This window comes from Salvelinus alpinus, chromosome 27, assembly GCF_045679555.1.
Source record: "Salvelinus alpinus chromosome 27, SLU_Salpinus.1, whole genome shotgun sequence".
In the NCBI taxonomy this organism is placed as follows: domain Eukaryota; kingdom Metazoa; phylum Chordata; class Actinopteri; order Salmoniformes; family Salmonidae; genus Salvelinus; species Salvelinus alpinus.
This window is the reverse complement of record NC_092112.1, coordinates 14,343,419-14,370,365: the sequence shown is the minus strand read 5'-3', so window position 1 is coordinate 14,370,365 and position 26,947 is coordinate 14,343,419. Positions and strand designations below refer to the sequence as shown.

At 48.6% G+C, this 26,947-nt stretch overlaps 1 protein-coding gene across 6 annotated transcripts in view; it reads left to right on the top strand.

The window, feature by feature from the left end:
* The window catches only part of LOC139555993 (serine/threonine-protein kinase MRCK beta-like), a 137,045-nt gene that overhangs the window by 69,050 nt on the left and 41,048 nt on the right, over nt 1-26,947 (top strand). For 3 of the 6 annotated variants that reach the window (XM_071369435.1, XM_071369434.1, XM_071369438.1), the window contains exons 6-18: nt 2,443-2,536; nt 7,688-7,888; nt 11,872-12,120; nt 13,020-13,278; nt 13,398-13,517; nt 14,600-14,733; nt 16,398-16,640; nt 18,996-19,106; nt 22,853-23,106; nt 23,687-23,792; nt 24,370-24,494; nt 24,696-24,801; nt 26,473-26,535. In XM_071369435.1, coding sequence (XP_071225536.1) covers nt 2,443-2,536; nt 7,688-7,888; nt 11,872-12,120; nt 13,020-13,278; nt 13,398-13,517; nt 14,600-14,733; nt 16,398-16,640; nt 18,996-19,106; nt 22,853-23,106; nt 23,687-23,792; nt 24,370-24,494; nt 24,696-24,801; nt 26,473-26,535 — 2,065 coding nt within the window. The remainder of the gene's footprint in view (nt 1-2,442; nt 2,537-7,687; nt 7,889-11,871; nt 12,121-13,019; nt 13,279-13,397; nt 13,518-14,599; nt 14,734-16,397; nt 16,641-18,995; nt 19,107-22,852; nt 23,107-23,686; nt 23,793-24,369; nt 24,495-24,695; nt 24,802-26,472; nt 26,536-26,947) is intronic. The other 3 variants (XM_071369437.1, XM_071369436.1, XM_071369439.1) reach the window with 1 other exon arrangement.

Here is a 26,947-nt window from a genome sequence, read left to right as displayed (position 1 = left end):
TGATAAACGGGGCTTTATATTGGTGGAGAGGTTGGTTTTATGCACTTACCTTATCCTAACCCGTTTCTGTCTGTTTCTTTCTCTGTCTGTCTTTCTCTGTCTTTCTCTGTCTCTGTCTGTCTCTGTCTGTCTCTGTCTGTCTTTCTTTCTGCATGTCTGTCTGCCTCTGTCGCTCGCTCTCTCTCTGTCGCTCGCTCTCTCTCTGTCGCTCGCTCTCTCTCTGTCGCTCGCTCTCTCTCTGTCGCTCGCTCTCTCTCTGTCGCTCGCTCTCTCTCTCTCTGTCGCTCGCTCTCTCTCTGTCGCTCGCTCTCTCTCTGTCGCTCGCTCGCTCTCTGTCGCTCGCTCGCTCTCTGTCGCTCGCTCGCTCTCTGTCGCTCGCTCGCTCTCTGTCGCTCGCTCGCTCTCTGTCGCTCGCTCGCTCTCTCTCTCTCTGTCGCTCGCTCGCTCTCTCTCTCTCTGTCGCTCTCTCTCTCTCTGTCGCTCGCTCTCTCTCTGTCGCTCGCTCGCTCTCTGTCGCTCGCTCGCTCTCTCTCTCTCTGTCGCTCGCTCGCTCTCTGTCGCTCGCTCGCTCTCTCTCTCTCTGTCGCTCGCTCGCTCTCTCTCTCTCTGTCGCTCGCTCGCTCTCTCTCTGTCTCGCTCGCTCGCAATCTCTCTCGCTCGCAATCTCTCTCGCTCGCAATCTCTCTCGCTCGCAATCTCTCTCGCTCGCAATCTCTCTCGCTCGCAATCTCGCTCGCACGCTCTCGCTCTGGCTCTGTCTCTGTCTCTCGCTCTCGCTCGCTCTGGCTCTGTCTCTCGCTCTCTCTCGCTCGCTCTGGCTCTGTCTCTCGCTCTCGCTCGCTCTGGCTCTGTCTCTCGCTCGCTCTGGCTCTGTCTCTCGCTCGCTCTGGCTCTGTCTCTCGCTCGCTCTGGCTCTGTCTCTCGCTCGCTCTTGCTCTCTCTCTCGCTCGCTCTGTCTCTCGCTCGCTCTGTCTCTCGCTCGCTCTGTCTCTCGCTCGCTCTGTCTCTCGCTCGCTCTGTCTCTCGCTCGCTCTGTCTCTCGCTCGCTCTGGCGCTCGCTCGCTCTGGCTCTCGCTCGCTCGCTCTGGCTCTCGCTCGCTCGCTCTGGCTCTCGCTCGCTCGCTCTGGCTCTCGCTCGCTCGCTCTGGCTCTCGCTCGCTCGCTCTGGCTCTCGCTCGCTCGCTCTGGCTCTCGCTCGCTCGCTCGCTCTGGCTCTCGCTCGCTCGCTCTGTCTCTCGCTCGCTCTGTCTCTCGCTCGCTCTGTCTCTCGCTCGCTCTGTCTCTCGCTCGCTCTGTCTCTCGCTCGCTCTGTCTCTCGCTCGCTCGCTCTCTCTCTCTCTCTGTGTCTCGCTCGCTCGCTCTCGCTGTCATTCTCGCTCGCTCGCTCTCTCTCGCTCGCTCTCTCTCTGTGTCTCGCTCGCTCTCTCTCTCTCGCTCGCTCTCTGTCGCTCGCTCGCTCTCTGTCGCTCGCTCGCTCTCTCTCTCTCTGTCGCTCGCTCTCTCTCTCTCTCTCTGTCGCTCTCTCTCTCTCTCTGTCGCTCGCTCTCTCTCTGTCGCTCGCTCTCTCTCTGTCGCTCGCTCGCTCTCTGTCGCTCGCTCGCTCTCTCTCTCTCTCTCGCTCGCTCTCTCTCTGTCGCTCGCTCGCTCTCTCTGTCGCTCGCTCGCTCTCTCTCTGTCGCTCGCTCGCTCTCTCTCTGTCTCGCTCGCTCGCAATCTCTCTCGCTCGCAATCTCTCTCGCTCGCAATCTCTCTCGCTCGCAATCTCTCTCGCTCGCAATCTCGCTCGCACGCTCTCGCTCTGGCTCTGTCTCTGTCTCTCGCTCTCGCTCGCTCTGGCTCTGTCTCTCGCTCTCTCTCGCTCGCTCTCGCTCTGTCTCTCGCTCTCGCTCGCTCTGGCTCTGTCTCTCGCTCGCTCTGGCTCTGTCTCTCGCTCGCTCTGGCTCTGTCTCTCGCTCGCTCTGGCTCTGTCTCTCGCTCGCTCTGGCTCTGTCTCTCGCTCGCTCTGGCTCTGTCTCTCGCTCGCTCTGTCTCTCGCTCGCTCTGTCTCTCGCTCGCTCTGGCTCTCGCTCGCTCTGGCTCTCGCTCGCTCTGTCTCTCGCTCGCTCTGTCTCTCGCTCGCTCTGGCTCTCGCTCGCTCTGGCTCTCGCTCGCTCTGGCTCTCGCTCGCTCTGGCTCTCGCTCGCTCTGGCTCTCGCTCGCTCTGTCTCTCGCTCGCTCTGTCTCTCGCTCGCTCTGTCTCTCGCTCGCTCGCTCTCTCTCTCTCTCTGTGTCTCGCTCGCTCGCTCTCGCTGTCATTCTCGCTCGCTCGCTCTCTCTCGCTCGCTCTCTCTCTGTGTCTCGCTCGCTCTCTCTCTCTGTGTCTCGCTCGCTCTCTCTCTCTGTGTCTCGCTCGCTCTCTCTCTCTGTGTCTCGCTCGCTCTTTGTCTCTCTCTCTCCCTCCAGAGATATCAAACCAGACAACGTGCTGTTAGACATGAAGGGTCATATCCGCCTGGCCGACTTTGGCTCCTGCCTGAAAATGATGCAGGACGGCACGGTGAGCAACACAGACCCCACACTCCAGACATCAGACCCCCCATGCACCACACCCACCCCAGACCCCATACACACCCCAGACCCCACACACGCTCCACACACGCCCCACCCCAGACACGCCACAAATATTATTTTGTGGAAAAATCCCACCTGTATAATAGTGTTGCATGTTTCTATCATCTTATTTGTGGTTCTGAGAAAAATGTCCTTTTCAAAATGTATATTATTTTTTAATACCACACAAATTACCAAAATTACAGGCTACACTGACACAGACAGATTAGACTAGCCATTTGCTTTTCAAACTGTTTTTCCAGCAATAGTATTTTGAAATATTGCGAAAGGCCTTCTAGCTGCTGCCTGCTGTTCCCTGACAGCCACTACTCAACAATCAGGGGTTTGATATTTACCAGGCCTGTTGCCCAATTGGCTTCTCAACTGTAGTCCTACATGCACTAGTCGTGATAAAACACAACCCACAGCATTTAAAAAAATATATATAACATAAATAAGCTATTGGTCGTCATTATTCCTGGTCTATTTCAATGATTTAATGTATTTATCTACAGATAGGAGTAATTATATACATTTTGCAAATGTATTTAAATGGATCTGCAGCACCCCTTCCCGTGGCTATTTTTGCTTCTCCCTGAGGCCAAATAATCAATACTTCTTGTTATTAATTCAATGGATGGTGGTCAGTAACTGGAATATGAGGTTACTGTGTCGATAGGCCTACTATTACAATAATATTTAGAAGAATCTATCAACATGTTACAAGCCTATATCTGATCACTGTTTCGCCAATAGTGGTTTTACCTACAGTGTCTTCAGAATGTATTCACACCCATTGACTTTTTCCACTTTTTGATCTTACAGCATGAATTAAAAAATGTATTAAATTGCTATTTTTTTTGTCACTGGCCTACACACCATAATGTCAGTAATGTTGATTTTGTTTTTATTTTTACAATTTAATAAACAATTTAAATAAGTATTTAGCCCCTTTTTGTTATGGCAGGCCTAAATAAGTTCAGGAGTAAAGATTTGCCTAACAAATCACATACAAAGTTGCAATGACTCATGGACTCACTCTGTGTGCAATAATGGTGTTTAACATGATTTGTGAATGACTACATACAGTTACAGTATCTGTAAGGTCCCTCAGTCGAGTAATGAATTTCAAGCACAGATTCAACCACAGACCAAGGAGGTTTTCCAATGCCTCGCAAACAAGGGCGCCTATTGGTAGATGGGTCAAAAACAAAAGAGGCAGACATTGAATATCCCTTTGAGCATGGTGAAGTTATTAATTACACTTTGGATGGTGTATCAATACAGCCAGTCACTACAAAGATACAGGCGTCGTTCCTAACTCAGTTGCCGTAGAGGAAGAAAACCGCTCAGGAATTTCACCATGAGGCCAATGGTGACTTTAAAACAGTTACAGAGTTTAATGGCTGTGATGGGAGAAAACAACTGAGGATGGATCAACATCGTAGTTACTCCACAATAGTAACCTAAATGACAGAGTGAAAAGAAGGAAGCCTGTACAGAGTAAAAATGTTAATTAAAAAATGCATTCTGTTTGCAATAAGTTAAAACTGCAAATATATTACATAGAAATGAACTTTATGTCCTGAAAAGAAAGCGTTATGTTTGGGGACAAAAACAACATCACTGACGGACACTCTACATATTTTCATGCATGGTAGTGGCTGCATCATGTTATGTGTATGCTTGTCATCGGCAAGGAATAGGGAGTTTTTTTTTTGTTGATAAAAATAAACAGAAAATTCACCTTTCAGCAGGACAATAACCTGACATTGGATGTTCCTGAATGGCCTAGTTACAGTTTTGACTTAAATCGGCTTGATAATCTATCGCAAAACTGGAAAATGGCTGTCTAGCAATGATCAACAACCAACTTGACAGAGCTTAAAGAATAATGGGCAAATGTTGTACAATCCAGGTGTGGAAAGCTCTTAGAGACTTAACCAGAAAGACTCACCGCTGTAATCGCTGCCAAAGGAGATTCGAACATGTATTGATTCAGGGGTGTCAATACTTATGTAAATTAGATATTTCTAGATTTCATTTTCAATAAATGTGCTAAAATGTCTAAACATGTTTTCACTTAGTCATTGTGGGATATTGTGTGTAGATGGGTGAAAAATATATTTAATCCATTTTGAATTCAGGCTGTAACACAACAAAATATAGAATCAAGGGGTATGAATACTTTTCTGAAGGCACTTTATATTGTAATATAAATAATGTATTTTTTTACCTAGTTGTAGCATAAACTGCACCAAGTTTTTATATGCATAAAGGCTAATAAGAAAATATGTCAAATCACTTGAGTAGCCTTCGTGAAAGTTTTCAAATTTGTGGTTACATCAGTATGTATCTGAAATGCATCAGAAAAGTATTGGAAAGTTCAGGAACACGTCAGCTAAGCTCATCAGCCTAACAATTGTTTGTGTAGAGAACATCTGCATTGCTTTTAATTGTGGTTTTGTCACAGTCCCTTGTAACATTTTCCTACGCGGCCGGTGAGCATTGCAGAGGGAAACAAAAACATTTTTTTAAATGTGCGTGTTCACGAATCTTACCTTTTCAGAAATGGGGTCATAATAGCTAGAAGCTCCTACCGTTCAAAGACTTAGAGCCACATTTGTAGGACGAAAACCCACTTTGTTTGAGACCCACTCTGTTTGTCGCAACCGCTAAAATAGAGGACATGGCACCCAATTCTCTAGTACACCACTTTTAGACAGGACCCATATGGCTCTGGTCCAAAGTAGTACACTATATAGGGAATAGGGTGCCATTTGGGATGCAGAGTCAGTCAGTGGCCAATAAAGAGGCTCTCCCACACTTTACTCAGGTCAATGATGAGTGACTTAGAGTAAATACATACAACTATAGAAATACAAGGACTTGAGATTTGAATATTCTAATTCTGTCCGTACAACAAGGAACTGAACAACGGTGAAGAGAATGACTACCAGACGTAAAACCAACGTTCATACAACGGCCGCGCTCTGGGGGTGAAGTTTCCACTAGGAACAAATCTCCTGCCCCAATCCTAACCTTAACTATTAGTGGGGGAAATGAAAAACTTAACCAGATCAGCATCCAGGGCAATTTCAACCTACTACACTCGGAACGGGTTTAAACCAATGAGCAATAACGAGGACATGTCTACAGAACAGATTACACAACAGCTATCGTTATCATCATTATCCAGTTTTAGTGGATTAAAATAACAATGCTGGCTATATAATCAGAGTTCAGTCTCGTAGGGGGCTGTCGATGATAAAAATGATTTGATTCACTGTGGCCTTTTCTACGATGATAAAACGATTTGATTCACTGTGGCCTTTTCACAGACCCTGATTAAATGACAAAAATAAATATGCTCAATTAGGGTTTAGTCATGAAGTAACATTTAGATTTGTAATCAGCATTGACTATATGTCTATAGTCTGTGATATAAACTTCTTACACAAAGATTAAGGACAGTCCAGGCCTTCGACACCAACTTATCATCTCAAAGGAGACTTCATTTGTTTTACTCCAGCTCCCTCTTAAAAACATAGCTCAAATTTATCCCCGTCCTTATTGCACTACTGTAAATGGAAAATAAAAAAAGAAAGTCAAAGACATGATATGCCCTTTGAATTCAGAGGGTGTAAAATGTAAAGAAAGGGTGACATTTGGGATTTACAGCCCGTTTGCTACAGTGCACTACGTTACCCATAGGGTTCTGGTCAAAAGTAGTACACTACATTGCCATAGTGCACTACTTTTGTCCAGAGCCCTATGGGTAACGTAGTGCTCTACTTTTGACCAGAGCCCTATCTAGAGCAAGGCAGCCCAACCCTTTTCCTGTAGATCTACTGTCCTCTTGGGTTTTCAGTCCAACCCTAATTTAACACACCTGATGCTACTAATTAGCTGCTCAACAAGATCTTACCTAGCTGAATCAGGTGTGTTAAATTAGGGTTGGACTGAAAACCTACAGGAGAGTAGATCTCCAGGAAGAGGGTTGGGCAGCCCTGGTTAAGAGAATAGGGTGCCATTTGGGACTTATTCAAGGGCTCTCATGGATCCTAATGGTTTTTATAGTGTGAATTAATAGAGGGTTCACACTGTTTTATTAAATAACTTTATGGCTCAACTCCTTTTCTGCCCTCTCGTGCTAAGTTCTCATTCGTTTTTCATCGCTCAGAGATTCTACCACAGAGCCCCTTTGTACTACTCAGCTGTTTGTGTGAAAGAAAATGGATTTTTGTCTGAGACAGAAATTGACCTGAGGTGAATTGTCAGATGTATGGAGGTTCAGGGTTTTAGTGAAAGGGGTCTGGTAGTGATGTCAAATGTGTAGCCCAACCGGTAGAATTTGATGACGTGATTGAAGGCCTAAGGGGGAGTATAGCAAGATTCACTATAGCCCTGGGTTCAAATACTATTCACTATAGCCCTGGGTTCAAATACTATTCACTATAGCCCTGGGTTCAAATACTATTCACTATAGCCCTCATCTCCAGACCTGGGTTCAAATACTATTCACTATAGCCCTCATCTCCAGACCTGGGTTCAAATACTATTCACTATAGTTCTCATCTCCAGACCTGGGTTCAAATATTATTTGAAATCATTTCAAATACTTAATCTGTGCTTGATTGAGCTTGCCTGGCTTAATGGACAAATAGAATAATCTCAAAACTCCAAACCCTCCCATCTGACACTCTATACAGGCTAAAGCAAAATATTTGAATCCAGGTCAAAGCAAACTCAATCGGTTTTTAATAAGTTAATACTCTTATTATGAAAACACACACACACACACCTCTGTCACAGTTATTATTTTTCTATGTATTCCTTGTGTTATTATTTTCAAAACCGAAATATACTTTCTACTATTTCTCTTTTTCTCTCTGCATTGTTGGGAAGGGCCTGTAAGTTAGCATTTCACTGTTAGTCTACACCTGTTGTTTATGAAGCATGTGACATATACGATTTGATTTGGACCATTTTTTTTTTATTTACATGTACAACATAAAATGTTTCTCTGAGTTCACTTTACTTCAACCCTCTCATTTGTAGTTCCTAACCTCACTCTTCCCGCTCTTTCTTCTTCCAGGTCCAGTCATCTGTGGCTGTAGGCACTCCGGACTACATTTCCCCTGAGATCCTGCAGGCCATGGAGGACGGCATGGGGAAGTACGGTCCAGAGTGTGACTGGTGGTCCCTGGGGGTCTGTATGTACGAGATGCTCTACGGGGAGACGCCCTTCTACGCAGAGTCCCTGGTGGAGACCTACGGCAAGATCATGAACCACGAGGTAAACTGGCGGACATTTAGGGGAAAAGTTTTTAGGTTGTGGTGACAACCTTGCGAGGGAAAGTGGAAAACGATTCTTAAAACGTCTCTACCATTTCAATTAGCGTCCATTCATGAAAAAAGTAGTCATTAAGGAAAGGAAACGAGGATAGGATGTCATGCAAGAGAATTGGGAGAGTGCCACTAGCCACAGGTATGGATAGGGAAATGTGATCATAGGTCCGGGTGTAGGGACAAGCATGTAGTGTACCTCTGAGGCAGAACAAAGCCAGGGGTCTCTAGTGCCTAGCTTGCAACAATGTAGATGTCGGGAATTTAGCTTGTGTGTGTCATCAGCATCCAAACTGCCTTGGTAACAAGCAATATGCATATATTCTATTATGCATGTCGAAAAAAGGAATGCTCCACAAACTGACAACTCAAAGCGACCAGAAGAGCTAGCCTATACCAAATCTATGGGCCAGCAATAAGTGCTAAATATTCCAAACATTTTAATAATGAATTATTTTGTTTCATGATTTATTGATTGTTTGCGTCCAAATGTACAGTATTTCACAGTTAATTATATGCTACACTTATTAAATATAACAAACTTTTGGATTATTAATCGGTTGAAATAGTTGTTCATGTGGATTGTTTACTTCAAGATACTTTTGGTCGTGTATGTTGAACACCTGCTCGTCGAACATCCATTCCAATGTCATGGGTATTAATATGGAGTTGGTCCCCCATTTGCTGCTATAACAGCCTCCACTCTTCTGGGAGGGCTTTCCATTAGATGTTTGAACATAGGGGTGGCAGGTAGCCTAGTGGTTAGAGCATTGGGCCAGTAACCGAAAGGTTGCTGGATCGAATCCCCGAGCCGACAAGGTAAAAATCTGTCGTTCTGCCTCTGAACAAGACAGTTAACCCACTGTTCCCTGGTAGGCCGTCATTGTAAATAAGAATTTGTTCTTAACTGACTTGCCTAGTTAAATAAAGGTTCCATTTAATAAACATTTTAAAATTGCTGCAGGGACTTGCTTCCATTCAGCCACAACAGCATTCGTGAGGTCGGGCACTGATGTTGGGCGATTAGGCCTGGCTCGCAGTCGATGTTCCAATTCAACCGAAAGGTGTTTGATGGGGTTGAGGTCAGGGTTCTGTGCAGGCCAGTCAAATTCTTCCACACCGATCTCAACAAACCAGTTCTGTATGGACCTTGCTTTGTGCACGTGGGCATTGTCATGCTGAAACAGGAAAGGGCCTTCTCCAAACTGTTGCCACAAAGTTGGAAGCACAGAATCGTCTAGAATGTCATTGTACGCTGTAGTGTTAAGATTTCCCTTCACTGGAACTAAGGGGCCCGAACCATGAAAAACAGCCCCAGACCACTATTCCTCCTCCACCAAAGTTTACAGTTGGCACTACGCATTCGGGCAGGTAGCGTTCTCCTGGCATCCGCCAAACCAAGATTAATCCGTTGGACTGCCAGATGGGGAAGCGTGATTCATCACTCCAAGAGAACGTGTTTCCACTGCTCCAGAGTCCAATGGTGGCGAGTTTTACACCACTCCAGCCAACGATTGGAATTTTTCATGGTGATCTTAAGCTTGTGTGCGGCTGCTCGGCCATGGAAACCCTTTTCATGAAGCTCCCGACTAACAATTCTTGTGCTGACGTTGCATCCAGAGGCAGTTTGGAACTCGGCATTGAGTGTTGCAACCGAGGACAGACTATTTTTACGCGCTATGTGCTTCAGCACTCGGCGGTGCTGTTCTGTGAGCTAGTGTGTCCTACCACTTTGCGGCTGAGCTGTTGTTGCTCCTAGATGTTTCCACTTCACAGTAACAGCACTTACAGTTGACCGGGGCAGCTCTAGCAGGGCAGAAATTTGACAAACTGATTTGTTGGAAAGGTGGCATCCTATGACGGTGCCACATTGAAAGTCACTGAGCTCTTCAGTAAGGCCATTATACTGCCAATGTTTGTCTATGGAGATTGCATGGCTGTGTGCTCGATTTTTGTACACCTGTCAGCAACGGGTGTTGCTGAAATAGCCGAATCCTAATTTGAGGGGGTGTCCACATACTTTTGTATATGTAGTGTAAGTCTGTTGATTTGATGCCCTTCAGTCTAATCAAATTAAATTGTATTTGTAACATGCGGCGAATACAACGGGTGTAGACTTGTGTTGCCTGTTCCAAAAGTTTGTGATTGTTTGGTGGTGTAGGTACTGGGGTGTTTTATTAACAAGTTGGCCACCTACATGGTCTGATTACTTCCTGAAGATATCCAGGCTAATGCTCCTTCTCAAGGGTCCAGTTCCTGAAACACTAGCCTACTTTCTAACAACTATTTTCATCAAAGTCTCTGTCAGTATCTAAACCGGTGCTTGTCATGCCTTATCGAACACGTTCTGTCTCGGGTTCTGTCTCATTCTCAGCTATTACTTGTTAATAGCCCGTCTCTGTCAAACCCCCGTCCCTGTCAAACCCCCGTCCCTGTCAAACCCCCGTCCCTGTCAAACCCCCGTCCCTGTCAAACCCCCGTCCCTGTCAAACCCCCGTCCCTGTCAAACCCCCGTCCCTGTCAAACCCCCGTCCCTGTCAAACCCCCGTCCCTGTCAAACCCCCGTCCCTGTCAAACCCCCGTCCCTGTCAAACCCCCGTCCCTGTCAAACCCCCGTCCCTGTCAAACCCCCGTCCCTGTCAAACCCCCGTCCCTGTCAAACCCCCGTCCCTGTCAAACCCCCGTCCCTGTCAAACCCCCGTCTCTCTCTGGCTCCCGTCTCTCTCTCTCTCTGGCTCCCGTCTCTCTCTCTCGTCTCTCTCTCTCTCTGGCTCCCGTCTCTCTCTCTCTCTGGCTCCCGTCTCTCTCTCTCTCTGGCTCCCGTCTCTCTCTCTCTGGCTCCCGTCTCTCTCTCTCTGGCTCCCGTCTCTCTCTCTCTGGCTCCCGTCTCTCTCTCTCTGGCTCCCGTCTCTCTCTCTCTGGCTCCCGTCTCTCTCTCTCTGGCTCCCGTCTCTCTCTCTCTGGCTCCCGTCTCTCTCTCTCTGGCTCCCGTCTCTCTCTCTCTGGCTCCCGTCTCTCTCTCTCTGGCTCCCGTCTCTCTCTCTCTGGCTCCCGTCTCTCTCTCTCTGGCTCCCGTCTCTCTCTCTCTGGCTCCCGTCTCTCTCTCTCTGGCTCCCGTCTCTCTCCTTCTGGCTCCCGTCTCTCTCCCTCTGGCTCCCGTCTCTCTCCCTCTGGCTCCCGTCTCTCTCCCTCTGGCTCCCGTCTCTCTCTCTCTGGCTCCCGTCTCTCTCCCTCTGGCTCCCGTCTCTCTCTCTCTGGCTCCCGTCTCTCTCCCTCTGGCTCCCGTCTCTCTCCCTCTGGCTCCCGTCTCTCTCCCTCTGGCTCCCGTCTCTCTCTCTCTGGCTCCCGTCTCTCTCTCTCTCTGGCTCCCGTCTCTCTCTCTCTCTGGCTCCCGTCTCTCTCTCTCTCTGTCTCCCATCTCTCTCTCTCTCTCGCTCCCGTCTCTCTCTCTCTCTATCTCTCGTCTCTCTCTCTCTCTGGCTCCCGTCTCTCTCTCTCTCTGGCTCCCGTCTCTCTCTCTCTCTGGCTCCCGTCTCTCTCTCTCTCTGGCTCCCGTCTCTCTCTCTCTCTGGCTCCCGTCTCTCTCTCTCTCTGGCTCCCGTCTCTCTCCTTCTCGCCCCCTTCTCTCTCCTTCTCGGCCCCCGTCTCTCTCCTTCTCGGCCCCCGTCTCTCTCCCTCTCTCTCGCCCCCCCATCTCTTCCTCTCTCTCGCCCTCGTCTCGCTCCCTCTCTCTCGCCCCCGTCTCTTGCTCCACCGTCCGTGTCTCTCTCTCTCTCTCATCCCCCACTTCCTGATTATTTTGCTGGTGTGTGTGTTAGGGGGGAAATGTGATGTTTGTGTAATGTGTGCTAATGACCCAATAAAGGAACTTAAAAAAACATCTAATTCTCATCCCCTTCTTCTCCTCCCTCTCTCCACCCTTCTCTCTCACAGGAACGTTTCCAGTTCCCCTCAAACATCTGTGACGTGTCGGAGGACGCCAAGGACCTGATCTCGCGCCTAATCTGCGGCCGCGAGCGTCGCCTGGGCCAGAATGGCATCGGCGACTTCAAGGATCACCCCTTCTTCGCCGGCATCGACTGGGAACACATCCGCTCCACTGAGGCGCCCTACATCCCCGACGTCAGCTCCCCATCTGACACCTCCAACTTTGACGTGGACGACGATATTCTTAAAAACCCGGTGGGTGTACTGGGGAAAACGAGCTGGCTAGCTAATGTTAACTGGAAACGAGCTGGCTAGCTCATGTTAACTGGAAACGAGCTGGCTAGCTCATGTTAACTGGAAACGAGCTGGCTAGCTCATGTTAACTGGAAACGAGCTGGCTAGCTCATGTTAACTGGAAACGAGCTGGCTAGCTCATGTTAACTGGAAACGAGCTGGCTAGCTCATGTTAACTGGAAACGAGCTGGCTAGCTCATGTTAACTGGAAACGAGCTGGCTAGCTCATGTTAACTGGAAACGAGCTGGCTAGCTCATGTTAACTGGAAACGAGCTGGCTAGCTCATGTTAACTGGAAACGAGCTGGCTAGCTCATGTTAACTGGAAACGAGCTGGCTAGCTCATGTTAACTGGAAACGAGCTGGCTAGCTCATGTTAACTGGAAACGAGCTGGCTAGCAAACACTAATTAGAAGAAAATAAAATATCAGCTAGTTGGCTAACTAGAAAACAGCTAGCTGGCCAACACTACCTGGAAACCAGCAAGCTAATGTTGACTATTCAACTTCCAGCCATCGAGGAACAAAATACTTCTGTTTTTCTTTTTTAATAGATAGTAATAGATCAATCAATATAACTGATAATCCACCTGAAGTTGTAGGTCTCTGATTAGAAGGGAAGAATAAACTGAGTTTTTTGGGCCATCCAGTTCCAGTTGTTTGGGCCATCCAGTTCCTCAGTTGTTTGGGCCATCCAGTTCCTCAGTTGAACGGCCCAGAGCTAACTGGTGTTTCCTGTTGTAAACATTTTACTTGTCTGTTTTCTTGGTCTGTTTGGCTGTTCCACTCTAACTAATCTGATGCCCCCTCCTTGGCTTTCTCTCTGTCTCTGTGTGTCTTTCTCTCACCCCCCATCCAACAGGACATCGCTCCTCCAGTCACACACAGCGGCTTCACCGGCCAGCATCTGCCCTTCGTGGGCTTCACCTACACCACGGACAGCTGCTTCTCGGACCGCGGCAGCGTCAACAGGGCCGGCCTGTCCGATGGGAGCTCCCAGGATGGGGGAGGAGAAGAGGGGGTTCCCCCGGACCAGGAGGGGGGGCTGGAGGTGGAAGCCTTTGAGAGGAGGATCCGCCGGCTGGAGCAGGAGAAGCAGGAGCTGAACCGCAAGCTGCAGGGTGAGCTAGGGGGCGGTAGAGGACAAAGAGACACACAAACAACCTCTGTGACCCTGAGTGTAAATGTGGACATGACCTCTGACCCTTAACCAGTGTGTTGCCCCTTCTGTTCCCTCCAGAGTCCACTCAAGCAGTGCAGTCTCTCCACGGGCCGGGCCGCGGGGCCAGCACCCTGGGCCGGGACAAAGAGATGAAGAAGCTCAACGAGGAGATCGACCGGCTCAAGAAGAAACTGGCAGGTCAGTGCTCTCTGTGCAACCCAATCTGGCAACGCACCACTAGTCGGCTCATCTGGCAACCCAACCCTGTCTGGGCATTTACTCCATGCCTGAGTCGAACACACAGGTCAACTACTGTCTGGGCATTTAAAATAGGTATGATTCGAACACACATCATTTAAACCAGTCCTGGGTCGAACATACAGATCATTTAAACCAGGCCGGGGTTGAACACACATCATTTAAACCAGGCCTGGGTTGAACACGCATCATTTAAACCAGGCCTGGGTCGAACATACAGATCATTTAAACCAGGCCTGGGTCGAACATACAGATCATTTAAACCAGGCCTGGGTTGAACACACAGATCATTTAAACCAGGCCTGGGTCGAACATACAGATAATTTAAACCAGGCCTGGGTCGAACACACAGATCATTTAAACCAGGCCTGGGTCGAACACACAGATCATTTAAACCAGTCCTGGGTCGAACATACAGATCATTTAAACCAGGCCTGGGTCGAACATACAGATCATTTAAACCAGGCCTGGTTCGAACACACATCATTTAAACCAGGTCTGGGTTGAACACACATCATTTAAACCAGGCCTGGGTTGAACACACATCATTTAAACCAGGCCTGGGTCGAACATACAGATCATTTAAACCAGGCCTGGGTCGAACATACAGATCATTTAAACCAGGCCTGGGTTGAACACACAGATCATTTAAACCAGGCCTGGGTCGAACATACAGATCATTTAAACCAGGCCTGGGTCGAACACACAGATCATTTAAACCAGTCCTGGGTCGAACATACAGATCATTTAAACCAGGCCTGGGTCGAACATACAGATCATTTAAACCAGGCCTGGGTCGAACACACATCATTTAAACCAGGCCTGGGTCGAACACACATCATTTAAACCAGGCCTGGGTTGAACACACATCATTTAAACCAGTCCTCGGTCGAACACACATCATTTAAACCAGGCCTGGTTCGAACACACAGTTTGCACTTTTGGGGCTGTTCCAGCACAGCACAAGTACCTTTCACCATCCCACTAACCAGGAAGTCCCTCCCCTTCTCGCCCCCCCTCAGACTCTGATAGGCTGGAGCACCAGCTAGAGGAGGCGGTGACTCTGCGCCAGGACTACGAGAGCTCCTCCTCCAAGCTGAAGGCCCTGGACAAACAGGTTAAAGCCCTGAGACAGGAGAAGGAGGATATCCACAAGGTAAACCCCCCCCCCCCCCACCCACTATTTTTCAAAGGAAAATGAAAACAAGCATTTGTTATTGGACAAGTTTTGTCAGTCCTTTCCCGGTCCGGTCCGCTTCCTTCTGTTTGGTGTCTAGTGAATACGACGTATGCGGTGTATTCAGTCAGGTGAATGCATAACTAGAGATGACATGATTCACTGTTACTCTCAAGGACCAATGTTAGTTCACCGTCGTCTGTTCACTGCATAGAGGTCGTCTCTCTGTGTGTCAGGTCTCATTTTATCATTCGTGACGCATTAGGCTTTAACACACACACACACACACACACACACACACACACACACACACACACACACACACACACACACACACACACACACACACACACACAGCCTAACCTAATATCCTCAGATCATTGGATCACCACGGTGTGTAAACACTGGGACCTTTTTTCTTGTGATTAATTCCATCATGTCATGGGTTAGCTGGAGTCAGGGTTCTGGACAGAAACACCACATTTCTGTCTAATTCCATTAGCAAAACTATTTGACCCCCATCCTCTTTCCTTTTACCCTGGGATAGTGTTTGTTTTTAGTTGACTATACAAAACCGTTGCCTGCTCGTAGTTGTTCAAATCTCATGATGCACACCAGATGATGTCATCAGCCCAGATGATGTCATCAGAAATACTTGTCTTGTATCTTGTTTACTTCACAACAAAGGGCTTGTTTGACTGAGATGCAAATCCCCGTGCGTCATAAACAACTGCTCATAATTTTTTGTAGAGCAGTCAGTCGGTCACCATTTACCCACAATTCATCAAGGATTTGATGCTCTCGGACACGGCCATAGGAACCCATCATTTTCACACGTTGGGGTGGTGCTGGAGATAATGTATTTAATGTTGAAAAGGGTAGAATTTCCTTTTTTTTCTGTGTGATACAATTGATTGTGGCAAATTTTCTGTGTGTACTTTTGTAGTGGAAGTCAAGTTTAGAATTGGTAGTTTACTGACTTGTTTTATTTTCTTGGTCTCCTCCTTCCTCCCTCGTCTCTTTCTGTCACTCTTGCTGTCCTCCTTTCTCTCTCTCACACGTTCTCTCTCCCTCTCACTTAATCTCCACGCCTGTCATTCTGTCTTTCCCTCTCCCCATGTCTCGTGCCTCCTCTGCTCTCTTTTATTTCGCTGCTTCTCTCGCTTCCTCCTTTCTCTCTCTTCCCACACCTACCCCCCCTCTCTCCCCTACCTTATCCACTCTCCACTCTCTCTCCACCCCTCTCTCACCTACCTTCCCCCTCCCTCATCCACTCTCTCTCCACCCCTCTCTCACCTACCTTCCCCCTCCCTCATCCACTCTCCACTCTCTCTCCACCCCTCTCTCACCTACCCCCCCTTCCCTCATCCACTCTCTCCACCCCTCTCTCACCTACCTCCCCCCTCTCCCCATCCCTCATCCACTCTCCACCCCTCTCACCTACCCCCCCTCTCCCCCTCCCTCATCTACTCTCTCCCCCTCCCTCATCTACTCTCTCCCCCTCCCTCATCTACTCTCTCCCCCCTCCCTCATCTACTCTCTCCCCCCTCCCTCGCCCACTCTCTCCCACCCTCTCGCACCCCCTCTCTCTTTGTCTCTCTCTCCCCTCGCTCTCTCCTTCCCTCTCCTATCACCACCAACAGCAACTGGTGGAGTCCCTGGAGCGCCTCAAGTCCCAGACCAAGGAGCTGAAGGAGGCCCACAGCCAGCGGAAGCTGGCCCTACAGGAGTTCTCTGAGCTGAGCGAGCGCATGGCTGAGCTGCGTTCCACCAAGCAACGCCTCTCACGCCAGCTCCGCGACAAGGAGGAGGAGATGGACGCTGCTGTGCAGAAGGTGGACGCCATGCGCCAGGACATCCGCAAGACCGAGAAGGCCCGCAAGGAGGTGAGTTGTAAAAGTTGTCTAGCAGAGTGTAGCTCGCTATTGCTAACACGTAACGTGCTAGCATTTAGCTTGCTAACTAACCACTTAGCTTGCTAATATTTAGCTAACTAACACATTGCTTGGTTATACTCAGCTGTATGACACTCAGCTTGGTTATACTCAGCTGTATGACACTCAGCTTGGTTATACTCAGCTGTATGACACTCAGCTGTATGACACTCAGCTGTATGACACTCAGCTGTATGACACTCAGCTGTATGACACTCAGCTGTATGACACTCAGCTGTATGACACTCAGCTGTATGACACATAGCTTGCCAACATTTAGTATGCTAACATTTAGCTTGCTAACACTTTGTATGCTAACATTTAGCTTGCTAACACTTTGCATGCTAACATTTAGCTTGCTAACACTTTGCATGCTAACACTTTGCATGCTAACACTTTGCATGCTAACACTTTGCATGCTAACACTTTGCATGCTAACACTTTGCATGCTAACATTTAGCTTGCTAACATTTAGCTTGCTAACACTTTGCATGCTAACAATCGTGATTGAAGTTAGCTGTCAGGGGCTGTCAAAGCTGGAGGCAAAGTGGCAGTGTGTTAGCGACGTTTAGCTACTTTAGCTTTCTGTGACGAGGGCATATCTGTATTATTACATTCCAGTGGTGGGTGTGTCTGCCTATATGAGTGTGTCTATGCATGTATAACAATTCCAGACTTTCAAACTCAACACACAACTAGTTCTGGTGCTATGGCTTCTCCTGTCATTCAGAAAGCATAGAACAACTTCTCTTGTTATCTATTCATTCATTTCTCCATTTGAATGCCAGTATTCCCTTGAGGGCCTCGCCTGTCTGGTGCTGTCTGCATTGTCGCTCGGCAGTTGAACACGAATTCCTAGTAGGCATTCTCCATATTGCTGTAGTGTCTCCTCTCCCTCATCTGCTCTAATCTGAACAAGGAATGGAGGCCAATTGAGACTATTGAGATGATCCCCAGGCCTACAAACCCACACCCTCTATCCTTCCCCAGAGCTAAATGCTAAGCGCTAACAGGGTCCAGATGGTTGTTGGTGACCCCAGAGCTAAATGCTAAGTGCTAACAGGGTCCAGATGGTTGTTGGTGACCCCAGAGCTAAGTGCTAACAGGGTCCAGATGGTTGTTGGTGACCCCAGAGCTAAGCGCTAACAGGGTCCAGATGGTTGTTGGTGACCCCAGAGCTAAATGCTAAGCGCTAACAGGGTCCAGATGGTTGTTGGTGACCCCAGAGCTAAGCGCTAACAGGGTCCAGATGGTTGTTGGTGACCCCAGAGCTAAGCGCTAACAGGGTCCAGATGGTTGTTGGTGACCCCAGAGCTAAATGCTAAGCGCTAACAGGGTCCAGATGGTTGTTGGTGACCCCAGAGCTAAATGCTAAGTGCTAACAGGGTCCAGATGGTTGTTGGTGACCCCAGAGCTAAGTGCTAACAGGGTCCAGATGGTTGTTGGTGACCCCAGAGCTAAGCGCTAACAGGGTCCAGATGGTTGTTGGTGACCCCAGAGCTAAACGCTAACAGGGTCCAGATGGTTGTTGGTGACCCCAGCTAAATGCTAACAGGGTCCAGATGGTTGTTGGTGACCCCAGAGCTAAGCGCTAACAGGGTCCAGATGGTTGTTGGTGACCCCAGAGCTAAATGCTAACAGGGTCCAGATGGTTGTTGGTGACCCCAGAGCTAAGCGCTAACAGGGTCCAGATGGTTGTTGGTGACCCCAGAGCTAAGCGCTAACAGGGTCCAGATGGTTGTTGGTGACCCCAGAGCTAAGTGCTAACAGGGTCCAGATGGTTCTTGGTGACCCCAGAGCTAAACGCTAAGCGCTAACAGGGTCCAGATGGTTGTTGGTGACCCCAGCTAAAGTTCATGGGGTCAGGGATGGGGACTCTAGTAAAGGAAGAGAGAGGGGGTCAATGATGGCAGGGTGATAAGCCAATGTGAGAATCAATCAATCACATTTATTTATAAAGCCCTTCTTACATCAGCTGATGTCACAAAGTGCTGTAGAGAAACCCAGCCTAAAACCCCAAACAGCAAGCAATGCAGTTGTAGAAGCACGGTGGCTTGGAAAAACTCCCTAGAAAGGCCAGAACCTAGGAAAGAAACCTAGAGAGGAACCAGGCTCTGAGGGGTGGCCAGTCCTCTTCTGGCTGTGCCCGGTGGAGATTATAACAGAACATGGCCAAGATGTTCAAACGTTCATAGATGATAGATTTACCCATACCTGTTATATGTATGGGTAAATCTATCCTGGTAAAGGGATATGAAACTTTAGTGTGTGATGTTGACCTCTGCTTTGTTTCCGTGTGTTTGTTAGTTGGAGGCCCAGTTGGAGGATGCCAAGGCAGAGGCATCTAAGGAGCGAAAGCTGCGTGACCACAGCGAAGTCTATTCTAAACAGCTGGAGATGGAGCTTGAGACCCTCAAGGTTAGAGGTCACATACACTACTTTCTTACTCATCTTCCAGTTTTTGTTCCCTTCCTCTCTCCATCCTCCTCTACCTGTCTCCATCCTCCTCTACCTGTCTCCATCCTCCTTCTCTCCTCTCTCCATCCTTCTCTCCTCTCTCCATCCTTCTCTCCATCCTTCTCTCCTCTCTCCATCCTTCTCTCCTCTCGCCATCCTTCTCTCCTCTCGCCATCCTCCTCTACTGCCACCCTCCTCTACCTAGCCCTACTAGTATCTCTCCTCTACCTAGCCCTACTAGTATCTTTCCTCTACCTAGCCCTACTAGTATCTTTCCTCTACCTAACCCTACTAGTATCTCTCCTCTACCGAGCCCTTCTAGTATCTCTCCTCTACCTAGCCCTACTAGTATCTCTCCTCTACCTAGCCCTACTAGTATCTCTCCTCTACCTAGCCCTTCTAGTATCTCTCCTCTACCTAGCCCTTCTAGTATCTCTCCTCTACCTAGCCCTACTAGTAGCTCTCCTCTACCTAGCCCTACTAGTAGCTCTCCTCTACCTAGCCCTACTAGTAGCTCTCCTCTACCTAGCCCTACTAGTAGCTCTCCTCTCTCCACCCTCCTCTACCTAGCCCTACTAGTATCTCTCCTCTACCTAGCCCTTCTAGTATCTCTCCTCTACCTAGCCCTACTAGTAGCTCTCCTCTACCTAGTCCTACTAGTAGCTCTCCTCTACTAGCCCTACTAGTAGCTCTCCTCTACCTAGCCCTACTAGTAGCTCTCCTCTACCTAGCCCTACTAGTAGTTCTCCTCTACCTAGCCCTACTAGTAGCTCTCCTCTACCTAGCCCTACTAGTATCTCTCCTCTACCTAGCCCTACTAGTAGCTCTCCTCTACCTAGCCCTACTAGTAGCTCTCCTCTACCTAGCCCTACTAGTAGCTCTCCTCTACCTAGCCCTACTAGTAGCTCTCCTCTACCTAGCTCTACTAGTAGCTCTCCTCTACCTAGCCCTACTAGTATCTCTCCTCTACCTAACCCTACTAGTATCTCTCCTCTACCTAGCCCTACTAGTATCTCTCCTCTGCCTAGCCCTACTAGTATCCCTCCTCTGCCTAGCCCTACTAGTATCTCTCCTCTACTACTAGTATCTCTCCTCTCTCCACCCTCCTCTACCTAGCCCTACTAGTATCTCTCCTCTACTCCACCCTACTAGTATCTCTCCTCTACCTAGCCCTACTAGTATCTCTCCTCTACCTAGCCCTTCTAGTATCTCTCCTCTACCTAGCCCTTCTAGTATCTCTCCTCTACCTAGCCCTACTAGTATCTCTCCTCTACCTAGCCCTACTAGTATATCTCCTCTACCTAGCCCTACTAATATCTCTCCTCTACCTAGCACTACTAGTATCTCTCCTCTACCTAGCCCTACTAGTATATCTCCTCTACCTAGCCCTACTAGTATATCTCCTCTACCTAGCCCTTCTAGTATCTCTCCTCTACCTAGCCCTACTAGTATCTCTCCTCTACCTAGCCCTTCTAGTATCTCTCCTCTACCTAGCCCTACTAGTAGCTCTCCTCTACCTAGCCCTACTAGTAGCTCTCCTCTACCTAGCCCTACTAGTAGCTCTCCTCTACCTAGCCCTACTAGTAGCTCTCCTCTACCTAGCCCTTCTAGTAGCTCTCCTCTACCTAGCCCTACTAGTAGCTCTCCTCTACCTAGCCCTACTAGTAGCTCTCCTCTACCTAGCCCTACTAGTAGCTCTCCTCTACCTAGCCCTTCTAGTAGCTCTCCTCTACCTAGCCCTTCTAGTATCTCTCCTCTACCTAGCCCTACTAGTATCTCTCCTCTACCTAGCCCTACTAGTAGCTCTCCTCTACCTAGCCCTACTAGTAGCTCTCCTCTACCTAGCCCTACTAGTAGCTCTCCTCTACCTAGCCCTACTAGTATCTCTCCTCTACCTAGCCCTACTAGTATCTCTCCTCTACCTAGCCCTACTAGTATCTCTCCTCTACCTAGCCCTACTAGTATCTCTCCTCTACCTAGCCCTACTAGTATCTCTCCTCTACCTAGCCCTTCTAGTATCTCTCCTCTACCTAGCCCTACTAGTAGCTCTCCTCTACCTAGCCCTACTAGTAGCTCTCCTCTACCTAGCCCTACTAGTAGCTCTCCTCTACCTAGCCCTACTAGTAGCTCTCCTCTACCTAGCCCTACTAGTAGCTCTCCTCTACCTAGCCCTTCTAGTAGCTCTCCTCTACCTAGCCCTACTAGTAGCTCTCCTCTACCTAGCCCTACTAGTAGCTCTCCTCTACCTAGCCCTACTAGTAGCTCTCCTCTACCTAGCCCTTCTAGTAGCTCTCCTCTACCTAGCCCTACTAGTAGCTCTCCTCTACCTAGCCCTACTAGTAGCTCTCCACCCTCCTCTACCTAGCCCTACTAGTAGCTCTCTCTCTACCTAGCCCTACTAGTACTGTACTCTCCTCTACCTAGCCCTACTAGTAGCTCTCCTCTACCTAGCCCTACTAGTAGCTCTCCTCTACCTAGCCCTACTAGTAGCTCTCCTCTACCTAGCCCTACTAGTAGCTCTCCTCTACCTAGCCCTGCTAGTAGCTCTCCTCTACCTAGCCCTGCTAGTAGCTCTCCTCTACCTAGCCCTTCTAGTAGCTCTCCTCTACCTAGCCTTACTAGTAGCTCTCCTCTACCTAGCCCTACTAGTAGCTCTCCTCTACCTAGCCCTACTAGTAGCTCTCCTCTACCTAGCCCTACTAGTAGCTCTCCTCTACCTAGCCCTGCTAGTAGCTCTCCTCTACCTAGCCCTGCTAGTATCTCTCCTCTACCTAGCCCTGCTAGTATCTCTCCTCTACCTAGCCCTGCTAGTATCTCTCCTCTACCTAGCCCTGCTAGTATCTCTCCTCTACCTAGCCCTACTAGTATCTCTCCTCTACCTAGCCCTGCTAGTATCTCTCCTCTACCTAGCCCTGCTAGTATCTCTCCTCTACCTAGCCCTGCTAGTATCTCTCCTCTACCTAGCCCTACTAGTATCTCTCCTCTACCTAGCCCTACTAGTATCCCTCCTCTACCTAGCCCTTCTAGTAGCTCTCCTCTCTCCACCCTCCTCTTTCTCCTCATTCACCTGTCTCCTACTTTCTCTTTCTATGCTCCCCTGTCTCTCCTCTCTACATTCTTTCTCCCCTCCACCACCTCAATCCCATTCCCCTCCCTCCCATCTCCTCTAAAGCAGGGCAGGCTGAGTCTCAGTGAGGGCTGGTTTGGGAGGTCCCTTTGCTATAATGATAAGAGCAGAAATAAGATAAATGTTCAAGACCTTCTTGTTTGCTGTTTTTGTCAGGCTACTAGCCTGTCTGTCACTTTGTCCTCCTTTTGCAGATGTTTTTCTTTGTCCTTTGTCCCCACTCACTGTTTCTGTTGTCTGTCCTCCTTTAAACCCTTGTCACCCTTTCTTCACCTCCTCCCCCTCCCTCCTGTCTCCCCCCTCCCACTCTCCTTTCCCCTATAACATACTCCTGTTATTCTACGCCTCTTTCCTCTACATCAGGATTCCTTAACTGTTTACTTATTATTATTATAGCCCTACTAGTAATAATATAATAATAATATACTGTGTGTGTATATATATAAATAAATACATGTCAAGTTTTCAGTTTATTTGCCATTTGAGATTATAAAAAACAAAATTATGCTAATTTCTAACTCATGATTTAAAAACACATTAAAACCCCTATAGAAACAATACTGTGTCTTTCTCCTCCCAGGTGAAGCAGCAGGGTAGCGGGCGAGGGGCCGGAAGCAGCAGCCCCGAGCTGCAGCAGGAGCTGTCCAAGGTGAAGTCGGAGCTGGACAAGAAGGTGCTGTTCTACGAGGAGGAGCTGGTGCGCCGCGAGGCCTCCCACACCAGCGAGCTCAAGGGCCTCCGGAAGGAGCTCCACGACTCAGAGGGCCAGCAGCTCTCTCTCCACAAGGAGCTGCTCATGCTCAAGGACAAGCTGGAGAAAGCCAAGAGAGAGAGGTGGGTTTAGGATAGGATAGATTTAGGCTTTTGCCGAGATTGAGAGGTAGGTTAGGCTAGCATCCACTATGTGGCTAAAGTTAAAATGGCGTAACTACCCATTAATGGAAGACTTGAGCTATGGGGTCAAGTATGAGAATCTCTTCAGGATTAGAGGGAGCTTTTCTAAAGAGAATTGTCCAGACCTTTACATTTCTACATTAAAGTGGAAATCTGCGATTGCTACATCCATTTTTGGACATGAAAATGAATGATGAATACCCCATTTTTGATTCTTGAAGAATATAACTTATAAATGCCTCATGAGTTTACTGTCAATCCCCATCAGAACCCAAAATATAAGCTTGTTTTACTCATAAATGTGAACAAAGACTGTATAGCTCGGTTAAAACTCATTTAGATTTCTCATGGCTGGTCAGTCCTCTCATCCATGAACCATCTATGAGTTAAAGAGTGGCTACATTTCTCCTGCCCCATCCTTAAGCTGTTTACCCAAAAAGGTGGTGGGGTGCCTGTGTTATTGTTTGAACTGCAGACTTGAGATCTCATCCTTTGTGTGTGTGTGTGTGTGTGTGCGCAGACAAACCGAGACAGACGAGGCAGTGGGCGCTCTAAAGGACAAGTACGAGCGTGAGCGCAGCATGCTGACTGAGGAGAACCGCAAGCTGACCACAGAGGCTGACAGGGTAAGGCCCACACATAGGTAGAGTTTACACACTGTGGGAAAGACAGGTGTTGCGAATGGACTCTTAATTGCTCTCTCTGACTTGCTCTCTTTCCCCCTCTCCCTATCTACACATCCCCCTCCCTATCTACACATCCCCCTCCCTTACACATCCCCCTCCCTTACACATCCCCCTCCCTATCTACACCTCCCCCCTCCCTATCTACACCTCCCCCCTCCCTATCTACACCTCCCCCCTCCCTATCTACACATCCCCCCTCCCTATCTACACCTCCCCCCTCCCTATCTACACCTCCCCCCTCCCTATCTACACCTCCCCCCTCCCTATCTACACCTCTCCCCCCTATCTACACCCCCCCCTATCTACCTCTCTCCCTCCCTATCTACCTCTCTCCCTCCCTATCTACCTCTCTCCCCCCTATCTACACCTCACCCCTCCCTATCTACACCTCACCCCTCCCTGTCTACACCTCACCCCTATCTACCTCCCCCCCTCTCCCTATCTATACCTCCCCCCTCTCCCTATCTACCTATTCCCCCCTCTCCCTATCTACCTCCTCTGCGTCTCTCTTTCTCAGCTGTGTACGTTTGTGGACAAGCTGACTGCTCAGAACCGCCAGCTGGAGGATGAGCTGCAAGACTTGGCCTCTAAGAAGGAGAGCGTGGCTCACTGGGAGGCCCAGATCGCTGAGATCATCCAGTGGTCAGTGGCAAAGGCAGCTAGCTGTACAGGGCCGAGGACTTGTCCAATGGGATAGCTCCTTTTCCTTTTCCGTTGTAAAATGTTTTGCCATGGTGTGCCCAAATGAATATGAACTGTGTAAGGCCTGTATAGATGCTTATGAAACCTTTCCTAAACTGGTGTGTGTGTGTGTGTGTGTGGTGTGTGTGTGTGAACCCGTAGGGTGAGCGACGAGAAGGATGCCCGCGGCTACCTGCAGGCCCTGGCCTCCAAGATGACTGAGGAGCTGGAGTCTCTCCGCAGCTCCAGCCTGGGCCCACGACCCCTGGTAAGATACACTACAGACACACACACACACACTTAAACGTATACTAATCTAACAAACACACGCAAACTTAGATGTATACAGACCTTCGCCCCACACACATACACCTTGGTCCAACTGTCAAATTAGGGCCCCTGGTCTGAGCACAGGCGTAATTAGGGGATACCACCACATCACACGGTACTTCCCTTGTTGTGGTGATTCTAATGTTCCTCTGCTGAACACATTGCATTTATCCCATATTGCACACAGTCCATTGACACAGTGCAGCTGGATGTAAATTGAAGAGATCCAGGTCAGGTGCCTGACTGGAGGGGACAGCAGCTGTATATAGGCCATGCCCCACAAGCTGTGTAGAGGCAGCACCCAGTCTACTCATTTCACCCTATGGCATTACTGCCAAGGTGCAGTATCATAATATTATATAATAACGAGACCAAGTTATGAAAATGGAGTCCCATACGTTCCTATGGACTTTGTATCAGGCAATCAGCCAGACAGGTCTGCTACACTGGACATGTAACTTTGGCCGACTGTAGCCTTTCCCTCCCGGCGCCCCACTGTAGCCTCCCGGCGCCCCACTGTAGCCTTTCCCTCCCGGTGCCCCACTGTAGCCTCCCGGCGCCCCACTGTAGCCTTTCCCTCCCGGTGCCCCACTGTAGCCTCCCGGCACCCCACTGTAGCCTCCCGGCACCCCACTGTAGCCTCCCGGCGCCCCACTGTAGCCTCTCGGCGCCCCACTGTAGCCTCCCGGCGCCCCACTGTAGCCTCCCGGCGCCCCACTGTAGCCTCCCGGCGCCACGATATCTTTCCACAAAGCCTTGGGCCTTGTGCAGTACTTTCTATGGATGGAAAGGTGTTGTATCAGACATGGTAGTCTTTACTTCAAATTGGTTTTAGCAATCAATGTGAAATGAATTAGAAATCACGTAATTTGTTCTTAAATATTGCATATCTACTATATTTCACAATGCATTTGTATCAATACATAATTAGTCACCTGTTGAGAGATCGTCTGTCTGGCTCCATTATAATCTCTTTAGATATAACTCTGTAGTTTATTCTGTGTGTGTAGGGAGTCCATCTTCCTCTTATTTTCTGCCTTAACCTGGTTACAGGGAGAGGAATATTACATCAAACGTGACCTTGAGTGCAGTTCCCTTAGCTAGCGTTAGCACACTTGTCATCTCCCCTCTGTCCATTTCCATTAGACAGGGCTATTTAGCTAGCGTTAGCAGCAATGTTGGCACACCTGTCATCTCACCTCCATCCATTCCCATTAGACAGGGCTATTTATGGTAGACTTAGCATTAGTAGCGTTAGCTTAATGATATTAGCTCCTGGTGTCTGTCTGGGTACTTTTGGAAGCATAGTGCTCACCAGACGGAGAAAGGCTATACCCGCTGTTGTTGCTGATACTGTTTTAAGAGTGGAGTAACGTTGTGATCATCCCAAATGGCACCCTGTTCTCTACATAGTAGTAGATTTGCTCAAGCAATCAAAACAAAGGGGGGGGGAGCATTAAACTCCCCAATGATGGAGAAATTGTAGAAAAATATTTTGGTTGCCAATCATTTCCTTCCTTTGCAAAGTTGTGTTGGTGTACTCTGGTGAAGTGTTGAAGTGTCTGTGAGTTGCGTTGAGTGCTCTTCTGTTTTAACCTCCCGCCCCCAGCAAGGCTCAGGAGTGGCCACTCCTCCCCTGAAGCCCTTTCCCTCAGCTGGGGGGGACAAGAGGGTGAGTGCGTCCTTCAATCAAAGCCAGCCTCCAATCACTGCGGATGTGACGCTCCGCCGTAGGCAGTGCAGAGGACTGCTCTCATGCCGATTGTGTCGCCAGTCTGTCACTCATATGGCCCATTTAATACCGATTGGTGATTTTGATTTTCTTGAGAGAAAAAATGACCTGGAATAGCCAGCGTGATCTGAATTCTAACATGATATTTTAGGCCCGTTTGAAAGTGGGTTTGACGTCCCCAGATAGTGAGTATTTAAAAATACTGGCACTGCTTTGAAGCATTCGGAGACCTAGAAAGCAAAATTGGATTCGGGGTGTAAATTATCTGAGGAGTTTGAAGGGGCCACATGTGTTTCAGACAAGACGGATACTATAAGATGCTTCCATTGCTTACAAGAACCAAGAACCTAGG